The 13,705-nt window shown below is 30.5% G+C and overlaps 1 protein-coding gene and 1 long non-coding RNA gene across 2 annotated transcripts; both read left to right on the top strand.

Annotated features, from left to right (window-relative positions):
- The first annotated feature begins 810 nt into the window (after positions 1-810).
- LOC145746335 (PDZ domain-containing protein GIPC1-like) lies at positions 811-4,385 on the top strand. The gene is made up of 8 exons (XM_082564597.1): positions 811-1,029; positions 1,225-1,323; positions 1,479-1,575; positions 1,633-1,730; positions 1,792-1,963; positions 2,132-2,250; positions 2,311-2,392; positions 3,905-4,385. Exons 1-8 carry the CDS (start codon positions 901-903, stop codon positions 4,057-4,059), a joined length of 951 nt encoding a protein of 316 aa, XP_082420723.1. The 5' UTR covers positions 811-900; the 3' UTR covers positions 4,060-4,385.
- A 134-nt stretch (positions 4,386-4,519) lies between these two features.
- Positions 4,520-7,754, top strand: LOC145746336 (uncharacterized). Its single transcript, XR_014281302.1, has 5 exons — positions 4,520-4,693; positions 4,851-4,948; positions 5,118-5,466; positions 6,013-6,988; positions 7,388-7,754. It is a non-coding gene; the product is annotated as an uncharacterized LOC145746336 (long non-coding RNA).
- The last annotated feature ends 5,951 nt before the right edge of the window (positions 7,755-13,705 follow it).

Raw genomic sequence — 13,705 nt, 5'->3', positions numbered from 1 at the left:
TTACGTTAAGTTACCTCGCGTTAAAGGTTTATGGTGAAAAATGGTTGACAAATGAGTTTTTGTAGGTATCAAAGTTAAGTATTTTGGCAACACTGTTTTCCGCTTCTTGTCCACTGCTATTTTTAGCTAACTGTGTATTGCCACTGTAAAGTTATATGTTTGTTCCAGTCACAACCTTATTTATTTTAAATAAAAAAATCGCAGTTTACAACTAATTCTTTAAATTTATCGGACGTCTATTAGCGTCGTCCACCGGTTTAAACGAGTAGTTTTAAAATGAATGCGAAAAGGGCGGAATGAACAAAAGAGATAAGAGTAAGTTTGTAAAAATTCCGGCCTTTTCGCATTTTATAAACTTTGCGGACGACGCTAATAGAGCTTTAATGCTGAGAAAGAATGCGAGATGATTCAATTTAAAAATAAAATATAATCAATCTATATATGCCCTTGAGCAGTTAAGTAACTTTTAAAGACAAAAAATAATTGACTGTAAAGGGTAGGAAATAATGAGGGCAAGGTATAAAAATTTCACCCCTTATATTGTTTTTGTTAAATTATACATATAGCTCGCACCCTTCAACATTTAATATTTTGTTATTATCTCTTATAAAGTGTAAGAGTAAATCAATAAACATCAGAAAAGTAGGTGAATATAGTAAATATCGGGCATAAACATTTTAAACACGTCGATAAAGTAACTAAAATTGTAAATTTTTTTTTAGTTGAATAAATTTCTTCAATATTATTTTGTACAATTTAGCATAACATAGAATTGTTTTGGTTTTTGACTATTAATATGGATATTTGTGATAATTTTGCAACTACACTTTTTATTGCTATATCATTTAAGAAGTAAACTCTTTTTATCTACTTAGCAAGTTTTTAATTTGGAGTTAAATAATGCCGTTCACTAACCCATTTCGGCGTCGGAAAACTGAGAAATCGGCTTCAAATCCTCCTCCAATTTTGGATGCAAGTAAAACAGAAAATGAAAAACCTGAACAACCAAAACTTGTGTTTCAAGTTCAGGTAACTTTAACCTGGTTAAGTATTTTCATCTAAATGGGGAAGAATAGATAAGGAATTCTACTAGTGCACTAGAACCTAACTTATATAAAAATTAATTGTTTGTAAAACTACATAGTTGTGTGGCAATTATTAACCTATATATTTTTATGAAATAAGAATATTTTTAAAAATAATGTAAGTTGGTCAATTTTTAAGTTAGCGCATGGAAGCACAACTGAGAAAATCGAAGGTTTTTCAAATGTTCGAGAACTTTATTCTAAAATAGCCGATTGTTTTCAAATCCAACCAACTGAGGTAAGATTTTTTTCAAATAGGAACTAATTTCAATTTGGCATTGCTAAAAACAATTAATAAAAAAAACAATTTGAAAAACTTTTTTTTTTAAAAACGATTTAGGTTATTTTTTTAGTAGTATTTAATTTTATTAAACAATTCAATATAAATTTCAGATAATATTCTGTACACTGAATTCCCATAAATGTGATATGGAAAGGCTACTAGGAGGCCAAATTGGATTAAAAGATTTTATATTTGCCCACATAAAAGGTAAATTGAACACTAGTACTGAGATAATTTACAAATTTTATCAATTTTACATGACAGGGCAGCAAAAGAAGGTTACTTTAACAAAGTCTGAACCAGCAATCGGACTTACAATTACAGATAATGGGACTGGGTATCCTTTTGTGAAAAGAAAAAGGGTGAGAAACATTTAACAATATTTTAATGTACAAATCTTTACCTTTTACCATGTTTGCCCAGCCCAACTCAGTGGCAGATAGTAAAGAAACGATTGTTGTTGGGGATCTTATTGGGGAAATTAATGGAACAACAACAATTGGTTGTCGACATTACCAAGTCGCCAAAATGTTAAAGGAAATTGCGATTGGTACGACCTTTGACATGACCTTAGTTGAACCTCAAAAAGCTTTTGGTAAATATTAATGAAGATAAATTATTATAATTTCTTTGTACTTAGTTTTAAACAAGTTATATTTTAGGTATTTCACACACTGATTAAGTTATTTTTTTAGTCGTACTATTATTTAGTGAAAGGAATTCAATTAAATATTGTGATTATAAGATCATTTGTTTTGTTTAGATATGATAAACCAGAGAGGGACGAAGGCTGCGGAATCAGTTCCGTCTTCAAAGAATGTTGGAACAGGCAAAGCAACTTTGAGGTTAAGGTCACAGGGTCCAGCTACTATTGAAGCTTTGGTCAGTTTTCTATTTAAATTGGAGTTTAATTATAAATTAAAATTTGTTCTGACATTGCAGCCAACGGAAAATGAGGATAAAGCTGTGAAAAAAATCGATGATTTGTTGGATAATTTTCTTGGAATTAGAGACATGGAATTGTGTAAGTTTGTCGTTATAACTCCAATTTAATCTGGTGTTTTTATGTCACAATCCTTACGCAGTAATGTTTAATGTCTATATCACAACCCTTATGCAGTAAGGATTAATTTCTTATGTCACAACCCTTATGCAATAATGTTTGATGTCCAGGTCACAATCCTTATGCAGTAAGGATTAATTTCTTATACCACAACCCTTATGCAGTAAAGATTAATTTCTTCATGTCACAACCCTCATGCAGTAAGGATTAATTTCTTTATGTCACAACCCTTATGCAGTAAGGATTAATTTCTTATGTCACAACCCTCATGCAGTAATGTTTAATGTCTATGTTACAACCCTTATGCAGTAATGTTTAATATCCAAGTCACAACCCTTATGCAGTAATGTTTGATGTCTATGTTACAACCCTTATGCAGTAAGGATTAATTTATTTATGTCACAACCCTTATGCAGTAATGTTTAATGTCTATGTTACAACCCTTATGCAGTAATGTTTAATATCCAAGTCACAACCCTTATGCAGTAATGTTTGATGTCTATGTTACAACCCTTATGCAGTAAGGAAATATTTTTTTATGTTACAACCCTTATGCAGTAAGGATTATTTTTTATGTTACAACTCTTGTGCAGTAATGTTTGATGTCCAAGTCACAACCCTTATGCAGTAATGTTTTATTTCTTTATGTAACAATCCTTATGCAGTAATGTCTATGTCACAACCCTTATGCAGTAATGTTTGATGTCTATGTAACAACCCTTATGCAGTGATGTTTGATGTCTATGTCACAACCCCTATGCAGTAAGGATTAATTTTTTTATGTCACAACCCTTATGCAGTAATGTTTGATGTCCAAGTCACAACCCTTATGCAGTAAGAATTACTTTTTTATGTCACAACCCTTATGCAGTAATGTTTAATGTCTATGTCACAACCCTTATGCAGTAATGTTTAATGTCTATGTCACAACCCTTATGCAGTAATGTTTGATGTCCAGGTCACAACCCTAATGCAGTAATGTTTGATGTCTATGTCACAACCCTTATGCAGTAATGTTTAATGTCTATGTCACAACCCTTATGCAGTAATGTTTGATGTCTATGTAACAACCCTTATGCAGTAATGTTTAATGTCTATGTCACAACCCTTATGCAGTAATGTTTAATGTCTATGTCACAACCCTTATGCAGTAATGTTTGATGTCTATGTCACAACCCATATGCAGTAATGTTTAATGTCTATGTCACAACCCTTATGCAGTAATGTTTAATGTCTATGTCACAACCCTTATGCAGTAATGTTTAATGTCTATGTCACAACCCTTATGCAGTAATGTTTAATGTCTATGTCACAACCCTTATGCAGTAATGTTTAATGTCTATGTCACAACCCTTATGCAGTTATGTTTGATGTCTATGTCACAACCCTTATGCTGTAATGTTTGATGTCTATGTCACAACCCTTATGCAGTAAGGATTATTTTTTTATGTTACAACCCTATTATATTTGCAGCAAACACAATCTGGGAATGTGGAAAGGGAAAGGGAAACCCTGACGAGTTTGTGACCCAACTTGCTGACCAGTTGGGGGATTTTGGATTTCCTCAGGAATTTGTTTTTGATGTTTGGGGAATCATTCTTGATGCCAGACAAGCTAACACATTTTAAAAATTTTTGTATATTTTAATTGATGCAACAACTTGTTGCGGTTTTATGTATTCTTAAATTTATTTAAAATTAATTTTTTTATGATTTGTTGAAATTTTGGTTTCATTTATGTTTCTCAAAATTTTGTTTTGATTGTTCTGCTGATTTTTTACTTAATATTGAATTACCGAGTGAGAGTACCATAAAACTTTTTTAATTTTTTTATTTTAGCACTTTGTGTAATATTATAGTTAGATGCAATAGATTTTGTAATTTTGCTCATTGTGATTTTGGGGTTTATAATTTTGTATTTATGCTTTAAGGTACAAATAAATTCTGTAAAGGTGTTTTTTAGCTTTTAAAAGGTTTATGTGCATTTCTCTTAGGAAGTCAAAAAAAAGTTTAATGTTAAACTAAAAGGGTAAGTGTGCCGAAAATTATCAATAAATACGTTTATATTTTAATCACTATGTACACATTATTGTACAACAGTTTTAATTTTTAAGATTTTAAACACATTTATTCTACAGTTGTTTGTGATGTCATAGTTGTTAAAGTGAACATGGTGTGTTTTTTGTTCAACTTAACTAGGATTGAATGGAGCTGCTGTTGTGACGCAGAACCATGTCAATTTAAGAGTTTAAGGGTAATATTGGTAAGTTTGTAAATATATATATTTTTATGTGTAAGTTAGTTTATAATTAACCTTAAATTAATGGAAGTTTAAAAACGTTTTAAATCTACACACTGGTTCAAAAGTCTACTTAATTCTTTTTTATATTTGTTATATAAAAGCTTTTTATTAAGAACAGTTTCCAATTATCTTCGGTGACGAATGTATGCACCTTGTAGAAGCAGGAATAGAACTCAAAAACATGCTTTCTGACACTGAAAAGCTAATCAAGACTAGGTAATTAGTTATTTTTTGTTAGGTTTTTGCAACAATTTTTTTTAACTAGCCTTTGAAATGTATTTTTACTATAGTCTCTAAAACCTAGTCCGTTTTACAGAATATTTAATTTACCCACTTGTGTTAAACATTCCTTACTTCAGTTTAAATCATTTTAATTTATGTTTAGAGTCGCCTTATTCATTTTTCTTCGGTGACAAATGTTTCCCTTGCACCACAAAGAAACAAGAACAGAGCTAAAAAGCATAGCTCATTGTCTAACACCAGAAGCAGCAGTGAGTCAAGTGAGATTGTGACATCATCGGATGGAATGTCCACGTCCCATTTGTTTGAATCTATTGCCAGACAACTCGGTGACATGGCCATTATGTTAACTAATAAACTTGTGACTCCATCGGGTTTCCCTACATTAAGGGAGTCTAATGATTGTTAATCTTCCTACTCCATTCAGTCAGAGTGTGGGATTGATAGGATCATGGCTTTGATTTAGAGAAAATTATGAAAATTGATTATCTCAGGTAATTTTTCAAATATTTTTCAATTTCAAATTTTGGTATATACAGTTATCATGATGTATGTTATATTGATGTTTCTGTAATTGTTTTTATGACTGAAATCAGTTGTGATCTTTTATTCTCGATCAGATCACAACCTGATTGTGTAATCAGAAAAATATTCATACAGCACTATCTAAAATATTTTACTTTAGTGCAATTCGTTATTTTTATAAAATTATTTGAAAATGAGTCCTAAAATAAAGCCAAAAAAGACTAAGTTGTTAAAACATTTTTTTAGTTATCTTAACTAATTTTTAACTAGCCGTTTAAAAATACTAGGCTCCACAAATGACAAGATGACTATATACATATTGTAAGGAAACAATTGTAATCAGTCCAGGGATGCCATTAATTATTATAACTTGTTTGATTTATTAATACTGGGACACTTTTCTTAAGTTTGGGTTTCTTTGCCCCTGTTTTATGTTTAGCCCAAAATGGATTTTTAAAACTACTTTTCCTATAACCCAGTCAGTTTTACCAAATAAATAATTTAATTTTTGTTAGGTTCGTACTCAAATGTTCCCAACAACAATTGTTTTCGAAGGTCAACAAAAACATGCAGAACAGTCAACCAGTGGTGGTCGCTGGTTTGGTTGCACCACAAGAATATTAAACCATGATTTAGGCTTGGGCTCAAAATTGTACTAGATTTTTATATTTTTATTCATTTTAATTTTTTTACATTTTTATTTATTTTTTAACTTTTCCTTGTGGATGTATTTTAGTATAATTTGTGGTTAACTGATATTAAATAATTAATTTACATTATAATTAACACTTCAAGGGAAATCCCCAAGGTGAATCCCCTTATATTATTGTCTAACCAAAAATTCTTGTATAAACTATTTTGTATTCTTGTTTGTTGGTTTTTATGTTGTTTTTACAATGAGGTTAATTATTTAGTGGTAATTTTTTAAATACTGAGCTTGTTGCCATTATTAAAACATATTTAACATTTATTTTATATTAAAAATTTTGTTATCAAATTTACAAAAATTTTTGTCATTAAATAACAGTTGATTTGTATTTTTCCAGGACAATTTGTTGTTTATGTTTTAGTTTGTACTTAGCTTTGGCATTTTTATCTGAGTGGATCTTATTTTTGTTCTACTTTAACCTTGCTTTCTAACATTTTGTGGCTAAAGTGTTGTAATTGTTTAATCTTGTTGTTACAGAGCCCTGGTGATCGCTTAACTGTGACTGAACACACCAATAGAATTTGACCATTCCAAAATACAGAGTCTATTATTGCAGTATGGCTTAACAACCCCCGGTTGTAAATTAAGGCCAATCGATATTCTGTGATGTCAAGATGAGGTGACGACTCAGTCTAATGTCAACTCTGGGGCATGTCAACTATGACAAGTTTTAAGTCTGCCAACCAACTAGGGGTTTCTTATGTTGATTCTTAAGAAGGGTGGCACTGAGCCAAGAATTATGTATCCTTCGACATCATCTACCACTCAGCTTACCTGTTTACGTAGGTCTATGTCTTTTTGTTATATTGTTTGTTTAGTGCATGTTGTTTATATTAAGGTTCAGTTAACAAACAATCTGGATTTTCATGTAGAAAATAAATTTGTTTATATTGGTTAATTTACTTAAATATTTGGGCTCGAACAGCAATCAATATTTGCCAATACCATTTTACCTGCTTACCACAAGCAGTAGTTTTATTAACTTAACAAACCTATAAAAAGACTTATATACACGAATACATAAGCCTATATTTGTATCATCCACCAATCTCCATAATTTGTAGTAATTTACCAACTATGGAAAGATCAATACGGTTAAATATTTGTTTTTTGATATCACTTTACTGATTATTAATCAACTTGTCTGAGTGTTTTTAAAATTGTGTTTAATTTGTTTAAAGGAATATGTAGCGGTTGGCACTGCAGATTAATTTCTTACTGTTTACTCTGCTAAAAGAAAAACCTAATTTTTACCCCAGTTCTTATGCTATATGGTCAAAATATTACAGAAAGCATATCAATCTAAGTGAAGATTATTTGTAGTGGGTTTGGTGAGCAAAAGTGGGGTCTAAATGCTCTCATAAAATGAACAAATTAGTTAAATTAAACTTTTTTTTTAATGTTTAGTATAATGACGATAATTTAAAGCATCTAATAATGTAATTTTGTTTGTCAGTGTCGTATTTATTTATATTTTATGTGGTTGAATCTACTGAAATCTTTGCTTATATTTATTGTTACAATTTTTATTATTTCTTTGATTCTTTCTTAGAGATTGGGTTTTATTAAAGCTGTTTATTATGTATATATAAGCATTGGGTGTTTATGAGTGACTGGTTGTTTAAAGTAAGTATGCTATATTTGTACTAGGTGTATGGTTTACATAAAAATAATGGAGTTGTTGATAACAGGTATATAATGTTAATCAATGGGTTATTTATTAGTAACTCCTGCTTTTCTAAAAAAAAACTGGGTGTTTGAGAAAACCATAAAGTGTGTAGGCCGAAGGTATTTATTAAGGGCCATAGCATTATTAATGGGCGTATGGTGGTGACAGGGGGCTTTAGTGCTTATAAACTACTAAAACAATCGAGGATAAATTAATATTGATTTAAATGCGCTGCCCCTATTCTTCATAGCACGTTTTCAACTATGATCTTGGCTAAAATAAGAGCAAATAATTAGCCAATTAAAATTCGCGTAGCGGTGATAAGTCTGAAATAGGCGGAGCTTATATTTAACATTATTAAAGCTCTTTATTATGGCTATATTGCTTGTTTTAACATGAGTAAAATATTTATTCATAGATCAGGTAAAGTAGTTTAAATTAATGCTGTATTTCTAAATATATGTTAACTGAGGATAAACTAAAACAGACCGTAAATTTGAAAATAGTTTGAATGTGAACACTTTTTCGGTGTTGAATTAGAAAAAAGTGTTTACTGCTAGTAGTAACATTATTAAAGCTCTTTATTGTGGTTATATTGTTTGTTTTATTATAAGTAAAATATTTATTTATAGATTAGGTAAAGTAGTTTAAATTAGTGCTATATTTCTAATAATTTATTAACTGAGGATAAACAAAACAGACCGTAAATTCGAAAATAGTTTGAGAGTGAACACTTTTTCTGTGTTGGAATAGAAAAAGTGTTTACTGCATCTGGTTCGTAATTTGAATTGTTTTGATTAAGAGGCCATGTTTTTTTAAACTAAAAAGGTTAAAAAAAACGTTTAATCCTATTTAACCTTATTTTTTGTAGCATCGTTGTTTTAGAATTAATTTACTTCTTTTCAATTGTCTAAAGAAGCATTTATTGTAAGAAATAATCGAACTTGAGCAATGAAAAGAAGGTTTTTGTTAGACTTTTTGGAGCTTTATTAGCGTCGTCCGCCTGTTTAAACGAGTAGTGCTAAGATGAATGCAAAAAGGGCGATATGTACAAAAGAAGATAAGGCTAAGATTATAAAAATTTTGCCTATTCCGCATTTTATAAACTTGGCGAACTAATAGAGCTCCCAGGATTACATTCCAAATTAACGATTGTAAAATTTTAGTTAGCTGGCTATGCCTATTAATTAGCAGATTGTGCTTTTTTGTGTTTAAACGACAGTTAGTTGGACTGACAGCGGCTTAAACTATTTGTCTTATTTTGTTTGTTATTTCCTCTCAGATGGTATTATTAGAAAAGCTGTCATTTGTTTCGGTCGAGGATTATTTTTTAAACACTAAGGTTTTAACTTTTTAATCGCTGCAGAAAAATTTTTCCTGTATTAACGTACAATTTAAATAAAAGGTAAATTTATCGACTTATTTAAATTCAATTGAAACTTTGATTTTTCAGTTGTTTTTTTATTTTAACGTACTTTAGCAAGAATTAATGAAGTTAATCTTAAGATTTAATTAAAATGAACTAAAATCTCAAAAATCAGATCAGATTAACCCAGAAGAAGGAAAATCGGCATTTTTAGGCGGTAATAATTTGTTTTATAGAATTGGAACGATAAAAAGACTGAAAGTTATATACTGTGATTATTTGAAATAACAGTTGTAAAAAGTTATCTGTGAATATTTGGGATAATTATTGTATATAGTAAGGAATAATGCACAACCAACTATAAATGTACTTCAGCACTGTGTGGGAGAAGTAGCTTACACAATTTTGTATGTTGAGGTAACATGATCATCATCTTGTTTTTCTTTTTCTTCTTACAGATTTGCCATTGCATAGAACATCATTTAACTTTGGAGTTTTCAGACACTTATCTCTATGAGGTGATAACAGTCAAGTTTTCAACCCCATGTTTTCACACCAATGTTGATGCCCAGGAAAATATTTGTCTTGTAATTCTTAAAGAAAAGTGGCGGCATTGTAGGAGGTTTGAACAAAACTCATTACAATCCATCCGTTCTACCCAGTGAGTTGTGTTGTTCTTACACCATTTTTATTCATGTTTAAGGCCCAATAATGACAACCTTTTAAACGTACAAGCTACTAATGCATGTTAGGCATTTCTACTTTATCTTAAAACCATTTTATTTGGGGTTAAGAACCCAATAGTGACAACCCCTAATATACAATTTACTTATTTATGTTAAACATTTCTACTTTATCTTAAAACTATTATATATATTCTTTAGAACCCAATAATAACAACCAGCTTAAACAAGCTTTTTTTGCGTGTTTAACTTCACTACTTTATGTTTACAGAATATAATTTTTGTGGATGATATCAACAACAGCAACAATTCAGCTCGTCACTTGGTACCACTGAGTCATCTTAACTAGACAAGTTGTGACTTTGTTTAAAATTCATTAATTTCTAATTTGCTTGGCTTGGAAAAGTTGCGTAAAACTTTTGTGTTTAATTTACAATATGCTGACCCGAAGTTGTCAAGTCTTCATATTTTTACGGGAATACTGGACGTGCACTCAAAAGACATAGCAAGCCTTGTGACATTTGGAGTTTTAAGGGTGAAATTGGTAAGTTTGTAAAAATATATATTTTTATGTGTGAGTTAGTTTATAATTAAACTCAAATTAATCGAAGGTGTTTTAAATCTACACACTGGTTTAAAATTCTACTTAATTCTTGTTTATATTTGTTATATAAAAGCTTTTTATTAAGAAGAGTTTTCAAGTATCTTTGGTGACGAATGTATGCACCTTGTAGAAGCAGGAATAGAACTCAAAAACATGCTTTCTGACACTAAAAAGCTGAACAAGACTAGGTAATTAGTTATTTTTTGTTAGGTTTTTGCAACAATTTGAACTAGCCCTTCAAATGATTAGGCACCACAAATGGCATGATAATTAAACACAGGCTGTAAGGAAAAATTTAAAATTTATGTGGGAAAGGTCCACCATAGATCACCATTACTTGTGTGATTTAATAAGACCCAAAGTCTGGGCTTTCTTGCCTTAGCCTTATGTCTGGCCTGTGTTGACTTTTTTACTATAGTCTCTAAAACCCAGTTCGTTTTACAGAGTAATCATTTTACCAACTTGTGTTAAACATTCCTTACTTCAGTTAAAATCATTTTAATTTATGTTTAGAGTCGCCTTATTTATTTTTCTTCGGGGACAAATGTTATCCTTGCACCACAAAAAAACAGAAACAAAAAGCATAGCACATTGTTCAACACCAAAAGCAGTAGTGGGTCAAGTCAGCTTGTGACATCATCAGCTAAAATGACCCATCCCATTCGGTCGAATTTGTTGCTAAGCAACCCAGTGACATGGCCATCATGTTAAACAATAAACTAGTGACTCCATCGGGTTTCCCTACATTAAGGGAGTTCAATGATTGTCTATCTTCCTACTCCATTGAGTCAGAGTGTGGGATTTACAGAGTCATGGCTTTGATTTAGAGAAAAGTATGGAAATTGATTATCTCGGTAATTTTTCAAATATTTTTCAATTTTAAATTTTGGTATATACAGTTATCATGATGTATGTTATATTGATGTTTCTGTAATTGTTTTTATGACTGAAATCAGTTGTGATCTTACATTCTCGATCAGATCACAACCTGATTGCGTAATCAGAAAAATATTCATACAGCACTATCTCACATCTTATAAGAAATTTTATTAAATTAGGTCAAAAATTAAGCTAAACAAGACCAAGTTTCTAAGTAATTTTTTGTTAGGTATCTTATCCATTTTATAAACTAGCTTTTTAAATGTATTGGGCACCACAAATGGCATGATAATTATACACAGGCTGTAAGGAAAAAATTAGAATAGTTGTGGGGTAGGTCCACCCATTGATCATCATCACTTATGTGATGTAATAAGACCCTAAAACTGGGCTTCTTTACCTCAGCCTTATGTCTGGCCTGTGTTGACTTTATTACTATAGTCTCTAAAACCCAGTTCGTTTTACAGAGTAATCATTTTACCAACTTGTGTTAAACATTCCTTACTTCAGTTTAAATCATTTTAATTTATGTTTAGAGTCGCCTTATTCATTTTTCTTCGGTGACAAATGTTTTCCTTGCACCACAAAGAAACAGGAACAGAGCTAAAAGCATTGCACATTATCTAACACCAGAAGCAGTAGTGGGTCAAGTGAAATTGTGACATCATCAGCTGAAATGGCCCGAGTGTGGGATTTACAGGGTCATGGCAGAGTGCGGGATTGACAGGGTCATGGCTTTGATTTAGAGAAAGGTGTGGAAATTAATAATCGCGGGTAATATTTTTAATATTTTTTAATTTTTTTATGTTTTGGTGTCTTTTAATTTTATTGTAGTGGTGTGTAGTATTTCAACTAGCCATCTGTTCAATATTTTGTCCAATTTTAAATTTATTTAAATTTAAAACATGATCAATTTGCATAAATGCTATCATAAGTAAATATAAAAAATGTTGATGTCATATTAGTGTAAACACATTGATTAAGCTAAGAGCTATTTTTTCATGTAATATTTATATTTTGGAGAACTATCGATAAAAAAACTGAAAGTTATATAGTGTAATTATTTGAAATAACAATTATATAAAGTTATCTGTAAATCTTTGGGATAATTATTGTATATAGTTTGGAATAAAACAACTATAAATGTACTTCAGCACTGTGTGGGACAAGTAGCTTACACAATTTTGTATGTTGAGGTAACATGATCATCATCTTGTTTTCTTTTTCTTATTACAGATTTTCCATTGCTTAGAACATCATTTAACTTTGGAGTTTTCAGACACTTACCCCTATGAGGTGATAACAGTCAAGTTTTCAACCCCATGTTTTCACACCAATGTTGATGCCCAGGAAAATATTTGTCTTGTAATTCTTAAAGAAAAGTGGCGGCATTGTACAAGGTTCAAACAAGATAATATTAACATGGGGCCATGGTGTAACATGGCTTATTTTAACCGAGGTAAGTAAAGTTTATAAAATAGGATTAAAATTGTTGCCCTAAAGTAAAAAGAAATGGTAAAACCAAATTAATTTGTTGAAAGGATTTAGGACTTATTGTCTTAAACCTACAAGCTATTAATCTGTGTTAAACATTTCTAATTTTAGTTAAAATCATTTTAATTCATGTTAAGGTCATTTAATAAAACTCCTTAAATATGTAAGCTACTAATTTTTGTGTCTGACTTTTCCTTTTAGTACGCCATGTTTAATGGACAATCCTCGGACATTGGGTCAGGGTATGAGATTGACAAGAGTCATGGCTTTGATTTCGAAGGACTGAAACAAGTTGCCTGCATGGGTCAGTGACCTTTATATTAAGTAAAGAACAAAGTTAAAGACAGGATTTATTCACTAGATATAAGTAAGTTTTACTTTTAATATCACTTTAGAAACCTGTTTATAATATTTTAACTTTGGAACAGGAATTGCCATTTAAACTTGTTTGGTTTTTATTAGGCTTTCTGTACCCACTTTTAAAAGTTATAGGTGCTCACTGGAGGTACATTGGCCCCCTTGGGTGTATGTTAGTATAATTTGTGGTTGTTTAATACAGAATTATTACTTTACATTATAATAAACACTTCAAGGGAAATCCCCAAGGTGAATCCCCCTATACTATTGTCTAACCAAAAATTCTTTCATTCAATATTTGATTAAAATATATTTTTGTTTTGGTATTCTTGTCTGTTGGTTTTATGTTGTTTTTACAATGAGGTAAATTATTTAGTGGAAACTTTTTTGAATACTAAGGTTGTTATTATTATTAAAACATTTTTACGAAAAATTTACAAATTTACG

This window comes from Corella eumyota, chromosome 3 (assembly GCF_963082875.1).
Source record: "Corella eumyota chromosome 3, kaCorEumy4.1, whole genome shotgun sequence".
NCBI lineage: Eukaryota > Metazoa > Chordata > Ascidiacea > Phlebobranchia > Corellidae > Corella > Corella eumyota.
The sequence above is the reverse complement of the archived record's forward strand: the minus strand, read 5'-3'. Positions and strand labels throughout refer to the sequence as shown.

Bases quoted from the DNA above. Each gene is read 5' to 3' on its own strand.
- LOC145746335 (XM_082564597.1), top strand. From the start codon at position 901: ATGCCGTTCACTAACCCATTTCGGCGTCGGAAAACTGAGAAATCGGCT. The intron at 1,731-1,791 runs GTGAGAAACATT...ATGTTTGCCCAG, and splicing joins CTTTTGTGAAAAGAAAAAGG to CCCAACTCAGTGGCAGATAG. The intron at 1,964-2,131 runs GTAAATATTAAT...TGTTTTGTTTAG, and splicing joins TGAACCTCAAAAAGCTTTTG to ATATGATAAACCAGAGAGGG.